Genomic DNA, 15,140 nt, shown 5'->3' with positions numbered 1-15,140 from the left:
AAACCACAAGGAAGAAGCAGTGGGGCAGGCAGCCAGCATGGCAGCTTGGAAAAGTCGCTTACTATACCCTGGGTAACCTCTTTAAGCCTCAACTGTCTGTCCAGTAAGATGGGGAGAATGCCAGCTGCCTTACAGGGGCTGGGAGAGATGAACAGGAACGCAGGTAACAAAGTGCTTGGCTCCTGGGCGGCCCTCAGTAAGTGACTCTTCATCATTAATAGGACCTTACCCAAAAGAAATACGGATTCTTCCCTGCCCCGGGGAACACAGGACTTCAGAGTTAGGAGTGCACCAGCAAGGCTGAGCCGTAAGGTGAGGGAATATAGCATACAGGAACTAGCAGCTGTTGTTTTTACTTCTCTCCAGGCCCCCAGGGAGAGCTTTCTGAAGCTTCTGTACAATTAAAAGGTACCGAACACAATGCCTGTGATAAAGTTACAGCCCAAACTAGTTGGGAGACCAAGCCAGCCTCCAAACCTGGGCAGCGACAAAAGACGAAGCTGTCAGCACCTGCAGATTGGCCACTGGGTGGTGGGTGTTCCCGAAGAGGTCCCCAACACCCAGAAGGACGCAATCAGAGGTTCGCCACCACTGAATCCACCAACTCCCCTTCTCCTTAGCCCAGGCTTAGCATCACCCATTTCAGGGCCAGGACACCAGGCGGGACACACATACCTGTCATACCTTTCTGGCTGTTAATTTCTTCCAAATTTGGGGCTGCGACAGCACCTGCTGGGCTAATGCCGTTTGGTGAGGGCTCTGAGGAACTGCCACAATCAGCGTCTTCTAACTGGCTTCTCTTGAAGGCATCCAAACAGCAGACAAGAGAAAGCCTGAAGTCCCCACCTTCAGGGTGGCTACCCCAAGGGGAACGGAAGGGGTGGTCTGTGTGAACAGGAGGCAATCCTGACTTTTCCCCTCCTGGACAGGCACTCATCTGATGTGCTCAACACGAAACGCGTTTCCGGAGAGTAAATTCATAAAAAATAACTGCACACACCTGCACACACACACCTTGTAACCACGGCTTACCATCCTCTCTGGAGTGTTTACAGCCCTTAGTGACTCACAGCAAACACAGGATCCCCGTGGTGATCACTCTGGACAGCTTTCATGACACACTTGGTATGCTTATCTGCTGGGGCTAAAATCTGTACACATGCCAATGTGCCTGATTTTCCACTTTTGCCAACTGGCTGTGTCACAGGTGAGAAAGGCTAGAGCGGGGGCGTGTTTGCTACTTTTCCTTGGGCTATGCGTGCCCTGTGGCTCTTGAGATGATTGAAAAGGGAGTAAACTCTTCTTTCCCCAGAATGGCTGGAGGGTTCTAGCAAATCATCCAGTTGACTAAGTTGGAATATTACACAAAACATAAAGACCATTCTGGAAATTTCCTGATGACTCAGAAGGCCTTTCTGATGACTTGGAAGGCTAGCACTCCTTCAAAGCCACCTGTCTCATCAAATCCCAATATTTCAAACTTCAAATATTTAAAAAATTTTATACACACACACACACACTCAAGTCCTTTGGACTCTGGATAAATGGGAATTTCCCCTCCCCCTCATGGCATAGGTAGGCAGCAGGCCCCATGGGTATGAAGGATGCTAACCATACAGATGACTGTCCAACAACTCTGAGGTGGGTAATATGATCCCATTTTAGAGATGGGTAAACTGAGGCTCGGGACATTAACTAACCTGCTTGGGGACACATAGCTAGTAAGCAGTAGAGCTGGTGAATTCAAACCAGGTTGTGTTTGATTCCAAACATGGTGTCCTGCACTCACTGCCCCGGCAGAAGGAACTTTCAGTTCCCCTTTGTGAGCAGTCACACAGGGTGGAGGGGGCTGGGCCACAGGAAACCTCCCAAGGGAAACCAATCGGAAATATATTCAAGTGTAGTGACTTTCCTTCCTGATTGTCCAGAATAGCCAAGACCCCAATTATCTCTGTCCCACCACATTACTGAGGAGGCTCACACTAGACCCTCGTGGTCCTCGTGGGTGACTTTCCAAGAGCATCCCCGATTCCAACGGGGAGATTCAACCTCACACCAACCCAGCAGAAATCCTTTACAGAAGGGATAACTCAAAGCCGACCTAATGAGGAAATTGCTAAAGGCACAAAGATAAGCAAATGCTTGAGTTGCTTAAACCAAGGAATATCAAGGAGAGGACAAACTTCCTTTTTTAAGAGATAAAAATTTAAAGGAAAAATGGACCTGACACTTCATGTGAGTCTACTTTCTTAAGATCAAGACAAGGTCTTTTCACACTGCTCTGAGGTCTACAATCTGGGACCAAGTCCTGGCTGTGATACCTACTAGCTGTGTGACCTCAGTCAAGTTCCTAATTTTCTGAGCACCAGTTTCCCCATCTGTGGATGAAATGAGCAACTGCATATCCCCCTGGGTTGCGGAAGGACTGACTGATGAAGACAAAGCTTGGCGTTTGGTCAGCACCAAGCCTGGCCCCCGGGAGGCCACAGGATGGAAGCCAGGACACAGAAACACAGGCCTGGTCCCCTCCTCCAGGGGATTTCATGTAAGCGGAAGGGGCAAGAGGAGACAAGAACTCGAATGGCTAATAAGGAAGGTAGTCTGGGTAGGCTTCAGATATGCCCAGTCTACGAAGATACTAATTTACCAACAACTTTTAAAAAATGACTTGGTCGGGAATTCCCTGGCGGTCCGGTGGTTTGAACTCGGCGCTCTCACTGCTGGGGGCCCGGGTTTGATTCGATCCCTGGTTGGGGAACTAAGATCCCACAAGTCACACTGCTAAAAAAAAAAATGATTTGGTTCCTTTAGCCGACCGGCAATATCCTCTTGCCTTAGGGACTCAGCACCCACATACCTCACCTCATTCTCCTCTGACCACCTACCTAAATACTAAAAAGCACCCGCTCCCATCACGCTAACCCCTCACCTGGCTTTATTTTTTGTGCATAGCATTTACCATCCCCTGACACATCCTGTGTGTCTCCTGTGTGTACTGGAAATCTCCTCCCACAGAATATAAGCTCCATGGAAACAAGGGCTGCAGTTGTCTCGTTGCTGCTACATCCCTGGCAGCTACAACAGTGCCTGGCAGGAATAGATGCTCAAGAAATGTAACTGAATGAAGGGACAATCAAAGAGGGAATCCTTCATGTTCTCAGTCTCAGAAGGCTCAGCGATCACCTGAACACTCTGCGGGGGCTCTGGAAGAATCTCTCCTCCAGTGGCGTCACTCCCACCACACCAACAGGGAAACTGAGTTAATGGAGTTTCTCAAGGTCAAACAGATTTGGGGCAGAACCAGGTGCAGACCGACACTGTGTCTAATTTCTGCATCTCCTGCTCTGTTCCCTAGTCCGGGCGCAAATGGTAACCTCCCCTGGAAGTGGCCCCACCCTGGAGGCCGGAGCTGTCACCGGCACAGGGTCTGTCACCCTGCCGATATCAGGACATCCCCTATGAGCAATGTCAAGGTGCCAAGCCTCCAACCCGCCAAGCAAGCATCTCTCTTTCCCCTTCCCCAGACCCCTGAAAGTGCCAATTTCCAGACACTGTCACCCAAAAGAGCACTCCTGCAGCTCCTTAAACCGAGCATCGCATTAGGCTGGGGACTAATGTGCTAAGATCCTGGGGTGAGTCACCTCACAGCCTGGCTAAAATGTTTATTTCAGCAATAATTTCAGCTTGTGGTTCCAAGCGCGAAGAGTTCCCACTGACCTCCCAGAGGAAGACCCCTCATGACAGCCAATGGCTTTGAGCACCTGTGTCCACGACACGCTGTCCTCAATGCCAGCCACCAAAGACCTTCTCAGAAACTACATTTGGTCTTTAAGAACCAGACGCCCAAAGAGGGTGAAGGGTGGTAGGGTAGAGAGAACTCAGAACTTTCTTGTTCTACTGCTGACTTGATCCAGTTTCACACCAGTGATGCCATCTGTAGATCAGGAAAGGAGATTTCCACTGCTCTCTGCCCCAAAGGGACACCAGGAGGGCCACTGGAGTAAGAACCACCCCCAGACCTGAGACAGGCATTTCTCAGCTACACCATGTCATCAGGATATTGTTATTATGAATACACAGTGGAGTCTATATAGACACAAAGTAAACCTATTTATCTCCAGCCAGCCCTCTTCTACCTGTGTACATAATAACAGCCTTCATTGGCCCAACAGTCAGCCTTGGATCACTGAAGTATTTTAAAGACAAGACAAATGTCATCTCAACACAGTTCAGGAGGGTGGAGATGGAGCAGACAGCATCACATCCTAATGGGAAATTGAGTCAATGGGGGCACTAACAGGTGCCCCACAAGTAAAGCTGATGACTTACATCCATTGGCATCAACTATGACCCAGGCAAGGTGCTTTGCAGACATGAGCTTTTTTTTTTCTTTTTTTAACATCTTTATTGGAGTATAATTGCTTTACATTGCTGTGTTAGTTTCTGCTTTATAACAAAGTGAATCAGTTATACATATACATATATCCCCGTTATCTCCTCCCTCTTGTGTCTCCCTCCCACCCTCCCTATCCCACCCCTCTAGGTGGTCACAAAGCACCAAGCTGATCTCCATTTGCTATGCAGCTGCTTCCCACTAGCTATCTATTTTACATTTGGTGGTATATATAAGTCTATGCCACTCTCTCACTTAGTCCCAGCTTACCCTTCCCCCTCTCTACGTCTGTGTCTTTATTCCTGTCCTGCCCCTAGGTTCTTCATAACCATTTTTTTTTTTTAGATTCCATATATATGTGTTAGCACACGGTATTTGTTTTTCTCTTTCTGACTTACTTCACTCTGTATGACAGACTCTAGGTCCATCCACCTCACTACAAATAACTCAATTTCGCTTCTTTTTATGGCTGAGCAATATTCCATTGTATATACATGCCACATCTTCTTTATCCATTCATCCAGACATGAGCTTTTGAATGATCAAAATGTTAGTCGAGATTATTAATATCTCCACTTTACAGATGGGTAAACTGGGTCTCAAAAAGATCAAGCAACTTGCCCAAGCCCTCCCATTTGCTTCTTCTTTGCATCTTTGCTCTGTTTCACACCAAGCTGTCTTGGTCTCTAACTGCTCTGTGCAACAGGGGAGGAGGTGGGACTGTCTCCAGCAGACCCAGCCCCTAAGCCAAGCACCCAGGGACTCAAGCTCCTTCCAGGCCTCAGGGTCCCTCTTCCAGACCCTTGGTGACCCAAGACCTCAGTTGTTCCAGGACACCAGTGGCAGCTCAGCTAATCAGAGCCAGCTGGTTGGTGGTCCCAGCCCCTGTGGCTAGAACCCTTGACGCTCAGGATTCCATCTCCTGGGGAAACCAATACAGGCAGTCTGGAATTAGGGAGCCTGGCAGTTGGCTTTTTTCTCATAGGAAAGAAATAATTATTAGGTAAATAAGCCTGGTGTTTCCCAGTTGGTAAGATTCCTGCCTGGGAGAGGCATTCTGGTGTCAATCCACAGACAAAATTTGAAATTCCAGTACCATGGCTTCAGGGCTTTGGGGCTTGGGCAAGTCCCTTAAACTCCGGCCTTTTCTGACCTCATCTTCCTGGAGATAACACAGCCTCACTGCCAGGGTGGTGATAAGATTTTAAGACACCGCATGTAAATTACTGGAACACATTGGGTGTTCAAGAAATAATGAATAATCATGTGGTTCCCCCCCGCCTTCGTTTTTCCTGGAAAAAGTATTCAAACTTGAAACTGATGATGACAGACCCTTCTCGGAAGCCCTTCCACTTTCCTACTGTGGAATCTTGAGGATCCAGGGGTTCCTGTGCCCCACCCTCCATGACCTAACTTGAGCGGGGAGGGACCAGCTGAGACCGGAATGGAATGGAACGGGCGCATCCACTCGGAACATTTGAACACTCAAACGGGGCTCTCCGCTTGGTCTCCGCTTGGGGCGGATTAGCCAACGATGCACAATTAGACCACTGCATTTGTCTCCTCCGCGGCGATTTCTCTTTCTGCCTTAGTCGTTCAAGTGTATGAGAAACCTCTTTGCAAATGCGAGCCCTCACTTTCCTCTACGCGGGGTGGCAGGAAGGCTCCCCTCGGCACTTTATGGGGCTGCCAGGTGGGTTACAGGTGCGGTCACAGGGGGCCTCCCCAACTTCGCGCGAGGCTGGCCCCTTTCCCACGCTTCCCAGATCAGGCGCGGGAAATGGCCCAAACCTGGGTCTCCAAGCGCCGCGGGATCGCACAGCTCCTGCAGGCTTGGCCTTGACCTCCCTCTGCAACTCTCTAGGGGGCTCTTGCCGGAAAGCCGCGGAGCCCCCACAACCCCTGCCCTCATGCTTAAGACTAACTCCGCGTCCCGAACGTCTCCCCCTGCACCCCGTCCGGTGCTCTGGGTCAAGGGCGCGGCGAGAACTTTGCCACGAGCGGCGGCCCGATCCCGGCCGGGAGCGCCCCCGCGCGCCCGGCCCCGGCCCTCCCCCGGCCTGCGGCCGCGCCACCCTCCCCTCCCGGCGCGCACCTACCCGGCTGGCTGCAGTCGCCATCCGCTCGAACGGAGGGCGCCCCGGCGCCGGGCCGATCGCCGGGCCCCGCCGCGTCCGCACCCGGCTCGCAGGCTGCCGGTCCCGGGGGGCGCGCAGGCCCGGCCCCCGGCCCGCAGGAAGGCGCCGGCTCGCCCTGAGCCGCAAGCTGGCGGACGCGCTCCCAGGTGCCAGAGTCGGCCGCCCGCATGCCGCGTGCCCGAGGGGCGCTGCCCGCGGCGGCGCGGGGGGCTCCGACGGCGGGCGCCGGGCTCACAGCCCCCGGGGTCGCCGCCGCATCGGGGCGCAGCCGAGCGCCGGCCCCGCCGCCCGCCCGCGCGCGCGCGCCGGCCCTGGTCTCTCCGTCTCGCCGGACGCCAGGAGGTCCACAGCAGCCGCACACGAAGAATTCGGCCGCCGAGCCTCTCACGTGGGAACGACTCTCACTCGCGCGGCTCCTCCTCCCGCTCCTTCCGGGCTGGCGAGGGCCGCCGTTCGCCCCGCCCCCGGCCCCGCCCCCGGCCCCTCCGAGGCGCCCAGACTCGCCCCAAGGCCCGGGGGAGGGCCGCGTCGCCCCTTTGTAAGCCCGGCCCTGGCCGCTCGGTGCATCCCCAGCATGGTCATTCCTGGAGAAACTCAGGGTTAGAAAGATGGCCAGTGTCACAGGGGTCGGGAGTGACAGGCCTGAATCCAGGTCTTTGAAAACCGCAAGTGTGTGCATCAAGGGGACAGCTGCCTGGTACCCCAGTTTGCATGTGTCTCTCCACTCTTCTGATACCCTTGGGACAGCCTTGCTAAAGAGCTGAAGCCCCAGCAAGTGGCCGGGAGAGGGCGGAAAGAGCGGGCAGGAAAAGGGGTGGGAGCTCTGGGACATCTCCTTCACTCACCTGTACTGTGTGACCAGTCCTTCTTTAAGTGCATACAGTACTGAGCGCAATGGCTGGTCCAGTGGGGAGGAAAACTGATATATGGTCCATACCTATGAGGAAGTTGTAAACCGGTGCGGGGCACTTCCTCCGTCTCAGCTTCCCCATCTATAAAATGGGACATCAGGACTTCCCACCCTGTCCACCCTCGGTGCTACTTCTGAGCACCCCTCTGGGCAGCCATGTGGCAGGTGAGGTGGTTCCCAGGAGAGGTCGGGAGCTGGGCGCCCCGAGTGGGTGGGTGGGGCAGTTATTAGGCCAGTCAAGCCCTGTAGGAATTGGTTCCTTGGAGGGTCTGCAAATCAGAGCCCACCCACTGCAGTGGGTGCTCCCGTGGCTGACAGAGCTTGCTGTATAGTGAGTTTGCAGCTCTGAACCCCCTTTGATTTGGGGATTACCATGTTCTTTAGAAGGACTAATTATCTCCCCACAGCCCTGGAAGGCAGGTCCGGTTTTCCCCCGTGGTAGACAATGGGAAGGCGAGGCTACGTGGCTAGGTAAGGAATCACACACTTTCCGTGGTGTCCTCAGTTTCCCCTTCCAGATAGCATGCACCCCACCCCTTCTAGGCCTGGCTCAGTCACCTATGGCTCCCACTGGCCCAGGCCTGAGCTCTGGGAACTTCTAGGTACTGGCATGTGGCTCTCCAGCCATTGGTGGGAACCAGATTACTTTCCCCCCTCCCCCACCCAATCTCTAAAACCTTCTGCAGGTCACTTTCCTGACTGGGTGAGGAGCCCTGCATCTGAGCAACCACGATGGCCTGGCCAACATCCACCATGGCCTTCCCAGGTTCCACCCCACCCCCTCCCTTCCTTGCCCTCCCAATGACTGGGACACTAGCCCAGCTGTGGAAGGCCACAGGGCTGCCTCAGACCCCCTCCCCCTGTCGAACTGGACCCCCCAACTGCCCCGTGGAGGGCTGACAGGTACGCCAAACGCTGGTGGTGCTCGCGGCTCGGGAAGAAAACCACCCATGGGGTTAAACACCCATACAGCTCTGGGAGAAGGAAACTGACCCCACACCAAGTGATAGGAGATGCTAGGAATCCCCCAAGTCCTCTGCCTTTGCTGGGAAAACCATCAGAACAGAACAAAAGAAAGATCGCTCTGAGCCCTCATGGGAGAAGAAGCTGGGAGTGCCCTTGCATTCTGGAGACCTCTGGTCCAGGAGACTCTGTTTTGGATGCCCTCAGGGATGCAACAGGGACACGACTGAGTGAGGTTGGCAGTGCAGGGACTGCTGTGGTCTGTTTCACAGGGCATTTAGGTTGTATTCTTTTTACTTAGAAATTCTTTGCGTATTAAACTTGTAGGGAGGCTCTTCGCTTCCACAAAGAAACATGCTCTTTCCCATATTTCTTGAAGTATATGGAACTCTTGGTCAGCCTCCTAGTTTCCCACTTTTGATAGAAACATTCACTGTCCCGTTAACTCTGTAATGAGAAAACAGCAGGGCAAGCACAAATATGTAGCACCTGCCACTTGGATTCAACGTCAGGGAGACCTTAGGAGTGATGGGGACTGCGGCAAACAAGAGGCCACCAGCCCCTGTAGCGGAGGCAGTAGATTGCTGTCATACAGGAACTTGGCTCTAGTGTTACTAGAGGTTCTGGATTTTTTTTTGGAGCTACTAGGAATATGAATTTTTTTTAAAAAACTTATTTAATTTATTTATTTTTGGCTGCGTTGGGTTTTCATTGCTGCATGCAGGCTTTCTCCAGTTGTGGCTAGCGGGGGCTACTCTTCGTTGCGGTGCACAGGCTTCTCCTTGCGGTGGCTTCTCTTGTTGTGGGGCACAGGCTCTAGGTGCACAGGCTTCAGTAGTTGTGGCTCGTGGGCTCTAGAGTGCATGCTCAGTAGTTCTAGCGCACAGGCTTCAGTAGCTGTGGCACGTGGCTCAGTACTTGTGGCTCGCGGGCTCTAGAGCGTAGGCTCAGTAGTTGTGGCGCACGGGTTTAGTTGCTCTGTGGCATGTGGGATCTTCCCGGACTAGGGCTCAAACCCGTGTCCCCTGCATTGGCAGGCGGATTCTCAACCACTGCGCCACCAGGGAAGCCAGGAATATGAATTTTTATGTGAAGTCTAAATTTGAAATGTTGGCAACTTTTTAAAACCTAAGAAGAAAGAGGAGAGGGAGGAGAAAGAATAACAAAGGAAATATGTCTAGAAGTCTCTATTTGGCCTGTTGGTCCCCTCTGCAACCTCTCAGGAGTCTGCACGTGTTTTCTACTGATGTTTCAATGATCCAAGCTGTTTCTCAAGCCCCCAGCCCTGGGGAAATTCTGCTGCTCTCCTTTCTAGGCCAAGTTTGGCCTGGCTGTGTGTGTGTGTGTGTGTGTGTGTGTGTGTGTGTGTGTGTGTGTGTGTGTGTGTATGTGTGTGTGTGTGTGTGTGTTTTCCCCACACTCAGGGCCAGGAATTCACATGGCAGTTGGGCACACCTGCCCTTGCTTTCTGGGGTTTTCAGACTGCCCAGGCCTCCCCATTTGGCTTCAGCCTCTCTGTCTCCCTCCCTCTCTCTCTGTCCACAGCTCTGCTAGCAGGCCAACCTCTGACAGCAGCAGCCTGCAGCCTTCCAGAAAACCATCTGCCTTGGGTGGGAAGTCTTTCCTCCTGGAGGTATGTTTCTGATTCTGAGGACACCCTAGGCCTACGAGATGTTTCTGCTCAGCTCTGCAACAGGAGATGCAACAGCCGGGAAGCAACAGCCCATTTTCTGCTCTGAGCAGCTTGGGCAGGCCCTCTAGGAACGGCAGCTCCAGGGTGGTTTTCATCGGAGACTCCAAGCCCAGGTTGGCTTCTGAACGTGCAGCCTTGCAGAAGGGCCCTACGCTGGGGTTAATGTCGTTGCCTTGAAATTCTTAATTATCTTTGAACTAAGGGCCTCACATGTTCATCTTGCATTGGGATCCGCAAATTATGTAGCTGGTCCTATTCCCAGAAGATCTACCCGGCCTCCCTGGGGGATGCTGAGAATTGATGTTGGAGACAGCTGGGCCTGGGATGTGGCCACTGTGTCCTTCTCCAGCATACATTGTGTCCGGCCTCTGCAAGGCAGCGGGAAGGGAGGATTTGGGTGTGGGGCAAGGATGAGGAACTGGCCCCATCCAGTCCTCCCGACAACTCCTAAGGAGCAAAGGCATAGTGAGAATTCGAGGTGGGGGTGGTCAGGGGTGGGGATGAGCAACCCAGCCCGAGGGTTGGGAGGCTGCTCTAGTTCTAAGCTCTGAGGCCAGACGATGTCCCCATGACCCTGACCTCAGGCCAATACAGCGCCACCAAAGGAAACAAAAAGGAGGCTGGGGCACAGAGACACAAGGGATCATTGCAGTTCCCATTCACAGTGTGCCTTCATTGCCAGGGGAACTTCCTTTAGATCACAGGAGCAAGTGACATGACAAGATATACTTGGCTTAAGGAACAAAACCAGAAACATTGTACTAAAGAACTCCACTATGTTCGATATCTACTTGAAATTGAATATTTGAGCCCACTGGAATTTTTCAGGGTTTTTTTTTTTTTTTTTCTCAGCTGTGTTCTTAGTATTTGTAGAGGAGGTTTTACTGAGATCTTCCAGCCAACAGTACTCTTTTCAAACACCTGGCACTAAGACAAGGTAGCAACTGTGGAGTCTTAGGAATCTGCACCGTTTTGTCTATAACACCTTCATGAGTTCCTGGAGTCTGGAGACCTCGGTAGCAATCCCCTAGCTTGTGTGTGACTGTGGAAAAGGGTCATTCTGTCTCTGCAACTAAGCGCCCTCACCGGCAAAAGCAAAATGAACGGCTGGGTTAGCAGATGTGAGGAGGGCCTTCCCAGCTCTGCCCGCTCTGGTTGAGTGAGTCTTTTTAATCCTTCTCTTGATGGCTGTGGGGGTATGTTTGGTGTGTGTTGCTAGCAGTAAGAGCAAGTGTATTAGTTGTCTACTGCTGCATGACAAATCTCCCCAAAACGCAGAGGCTTGAAACAAGAAGCATTTATTATCTCTCAGTTTCTGTGGGTCAGGAATCCAGGGTGGCCTGGCTGGGTGCCTCTGGCTCAGGAATTCTGCGCAGGCTGCCGGCAAGGTGTCAGCCGAGGAGCAAAGGCAAAGTCAACTCAAAGCTCTCCTTGGGGAGTATCTACTCCCCAGCTCACCCATGTGGCTCTGGAAGGATTCTGTTTCTTGTGTTGGACTGAGAACCTCAGCTCCTCCTCGGCTGTGGGTCTGAGGCCACCCTCAGTTCTTTGCCATAGAGCTATAGATCTACTCGAAAAATCGCAGCTTGCTTCCCTCAAGGGCCTCAAGGGCTTCAAGCAAGAAAGGGTGTGCACAAGATGGAAACCTCTGTCTCTGTAACCTAATCTTGGAAATGGCATCCATCACCTTCTCCCTGTTCTGTTCATTAGAAGTAAATCACAGGACTTCACTAGTTGTGCAGTGGTTAAGAATCCACCTGCCAATGCAGGGGACACGGCTTCGAGCCCTGCTCTGGGAAGATCCCGCATGCCGCAGAGCAACTAAGCCTGTGCGCCACAGCTACTGAGCCTGCACTCTAGAACCCGCGAGCCACAACTACTGAGCCCGCGTGCCACAACTACTGAAGCCCGTGCGCCTAGAGCCCATGCTCCACAACAAGAGAAGCCACCGCAATGAGAAGCCCGCGCACCACAACAAAGAGCAGCCCCCGCTCGCCACAACTAGAGAAAGCCTGCACGCAGCAACGAAGACACAACACAGCCATAAATACATAAATAAAAAAATTTTTTAAAAGTGAATCACTAGGTCCTGTCCACCCTGGATGGGAGGGGTTGACTACAGGAGGCAGGGGTCTTTGAGGGCTATCTTGGAGGCTGCCCACCCCAGGAGGCTGGGGACACATTTTTGGGAGGCAGAGAGACCAGGACTCAAATCCTGCCTCTGATACACACTAGTGTATGATCTAGAAGAAATGATTTCACCCCTGGAAGCTTCCGTTTCCTCCTCTGTAAGATGGAGATGACTGTGGCCACTACCTCATAGGGTTGTGGAAGGAGATTTCAATGAGAAGAGGCACACGCAGGGCTCTGAATGGTGATTAGCACAAGGTAAACCCTCAAAAAAGTGGGCTTGAGGACATTGCCGGAGGAGGCCGGAGTGACGTGCCCATTGTTTCTAAGCCAGATGAGCATTACCAGCTATTCCATGGAGATCTGCAGCCTTTGATCTATTTCTCAGAAGTCCTTCTGGCAGGCCCTGGGATGCTTTTGTGGCTGAGGCCACCAGTGGGTATGTACTGATCTCCTCTTCTTCCCTTGGCCATCCCAGTAGGACTCTGGGGCACAGGTGCAGTGGGAAGGATTAGACTGGGATTTTCCCCTGTACCTACTTAGACCTCAGCCCTTGGGGGATAGAAGATTTTACCCCTGTTCCATCCTGCCATCTGTCCTGGCGAGGACTTCTTGGCTGGAGCCCTTTGTGCGCCTGTCATGGGCTCATTGGTATTCTTTGGTGATCTTTCCTGGGTCCCAAATGACTTGGTGAAGATCCTGACCACCTCTGCCAGCAGAAGCTTAGCCCAAAGCCAGGCACTGAAGTATTGTCACTGAGTGCGGCTGGCTTCTGTGCCTGCCTCTCAGACCATCTTGCGTCCCAAATTAGATTCTCAGCTGCACCAAAAGGAAAAAGTCCTTCCTCATCCAGGGGCCATATCTCTCCCGTCTCCTCTAAGCCTCTTTTTGGGGAGTTCATGTCAGGCAGGGAGGTTTCTGCAGAAAGCTACAATGTTGCAGCTTATTCAGAATAAATAACAGTAACATCAAAAATACTACGGCTTGGGGACTTCCCTGGTGGTGCAGTGGTTAAGAATCTGCCTGCCAATGTAGGGGACACGGGTTCGATCCCTGGTCCGGGAAGATCCCACATGCTGCGGAGCAACTAAGCCCGTGCGCCACAACTACTGAGACTGCGCTCTAGAGCCCGTGAGCCACAACTACTGAGCCCACGTGCTGCAACTACTGAAGCCCGCGCGCCTAGAGCCCGTGCTCTGCAACAGGAGAAGCCACCGCAATGAGAAGCCCGTGCACCGCAATGAAGAGTAGCCCCCGCTCGCCACAACTAGAGAAAGCCCGCGCACAGCAACGAAGACCCAACGTAGCCAAAATACTATGACTTCTAATAGTAATACTGGCAAACACTTACACAGCACTTACTATATGTGCCGGGCACTGTTCTAAAAACTTTAGACATTCATTTAATTCTCCCAACAACTCTGAGAGTTACGTGTACTATTATTATCATCCCCATTTTACAAATGAGGAAACAGACACAGAGAAGTTAAGTCACTTACCCAAAGGCACACAGCCAGTGAGTAGGCAGGACTCAAGCTTAATGTAGTCTGGCTGCAGAGTTTAGGCTAATAACCATCATGCTACCTTGGCAACATGTGTCATTGAGCACTTACTTCACCCCAGGGACTGTCCTTTTTAGCTCGTTCAACCCTCCAAACCACCCTATCCCCATGTCCCAGCTGAGAAAACTGAGGTTTAGAGAAGACAAAGGGACTTATCCAAGATGATGAGGCTGTTCAATGCAGGATTGGGAGTCTAACCCTCAGAAGTGAGGGGTGTTCTCTGGGGGAATGCCTTGCATGTCAGGGTTATGGGGAATGCCTGCCTGTGGGCACAGTGGAATAGTCAACCCTTCCTTGATTACCTCCTGGATATGGGACTCAGGGAACCCTCAGCAGGGCATCTGGGGATGGGGCCTCTGCTGCCCCCGGTGGCCACTGGAGGTACTTCACCTTCCTCAACTGTGGGTTGGTGGCTCCTGGGAATGGGACCACTGTATCTACCACCACAATTTTCAGGCCCCGTGTCTCCACTTCCTATGTGTGATTCAAGAGACACAGAGAGCTATGGGCCAGTGAGTGCCCAAGATAAGAATAATGGTTACTGTTTACTGAGCACTTCCATCTCTGTGCCAGGCACTCTGCCGGGTACTTGTTACTTAAATGTTATAATTTAATTTACCAATGCACGGAGATAGAATCATCATTGTTACGGGTTATTTATAATATTGGATAGAGCACTTTACACATATTAGCTCATTTTTATCCTCACGACACTACATAAGCACTATCACAATCCTCACTTTTTCAATGAGGAAGCCAAGGAACAGAGAGGCTTAGTAGCTTGCTTGAGGTCACCCAGTAGAATAGGATGGAGCTAAGATTTAGAGGCAGGCAGTTCTGGCTCCAGAGCCAGTTTTCTTAATTATTATGCCACTATTTTGTATTATTATAAAAATGATTATTATTCTGATTTTACAGTTGAAGAAACCAAGGCTTAGAGAGTGGAGGATTTGTCTAAGATCACACAGCTCATAAGTTTAGACCCAGTATTTCAACCACGTCTGTCTTCATTTATTCATTCGTTGACTCAACAAATACCGATTGTGTACCAACCATGTGCCAGGCACAGTACTGTGCTCAGGAGGTAAAGCACCATGTGGTCTAGCCTGCCATGGGTACCTGGGGTGTACCAGCATGTGACACCAAGCGGGCCAAAGGCAGGCCCCTGGGAAAGACTGGCAATTTCTGCAAAGCTGAAACTATTCCTCCCTCCCCGGAACCAGGAAGGGTCTGGATTCCTAGATCATTGCTCTCCCAGTTTCATCTCCATGGCAAATACCTGCAGAATGGCTCTTACAGGGACACGGTAAAGAAAACCGATTAGACTCGGGAGAGGCTGTGGTGAGGGTCT

The 15,140-nt window shown here is 52.0% G+C and overlaps 1 protein-coding gene across 2 annotated transcripts in view; it reads right to left on the bottom strand.

Annotated features, from left to right (window-relative positions):
• Positions 1 to 15,140, bottom strand: part of KAZN (kazrin, periplakin interacting protein) — a gene marked incomplete at its 3' end in the record, with an annotated part of 473,602 nt that overhangs the window by 153,575 nt on the left and 304,887 nt on the right. Inside the window, exon 1 of one of the 2 annotated variants that reach the window (XM_079697058.1) lies at positions 6,493 to 6,779. The exons of the other annotated variant lie outside the window; for it this stretch is intronic. Within the exon in view, the coding sequence (XP_079553184.1) occupies positions 6,493 to 6,700 (208 nt within the window). The 5' untranslated portion in view covers positions 6,701 to 6,779. Of the gene's footprint in view, positions 1 to 6,492; positions 6,780 to 15,140 lie in introns of those variants that run through there. 2 annotated transcript variants of the gene reach the window in all.

The sequence above is a fragment of the Hyperoodon ampullatus genome (genome assembly GCF_949752795.1).
Source record: "Hyperoodon ampullatus genome assembly, chromosome: 2".
In the NCBI taxonomy this organism is placed as follows: Eukaryota; Metazoa; Chordata; class Mammalia; order Artiodactyla; family Ziphiidae; genus Hyperoodon; species Hyperoodon ampullatus.
This window is presented reverse-complemented; position numbering and strand designations above follow the sequence as displayed.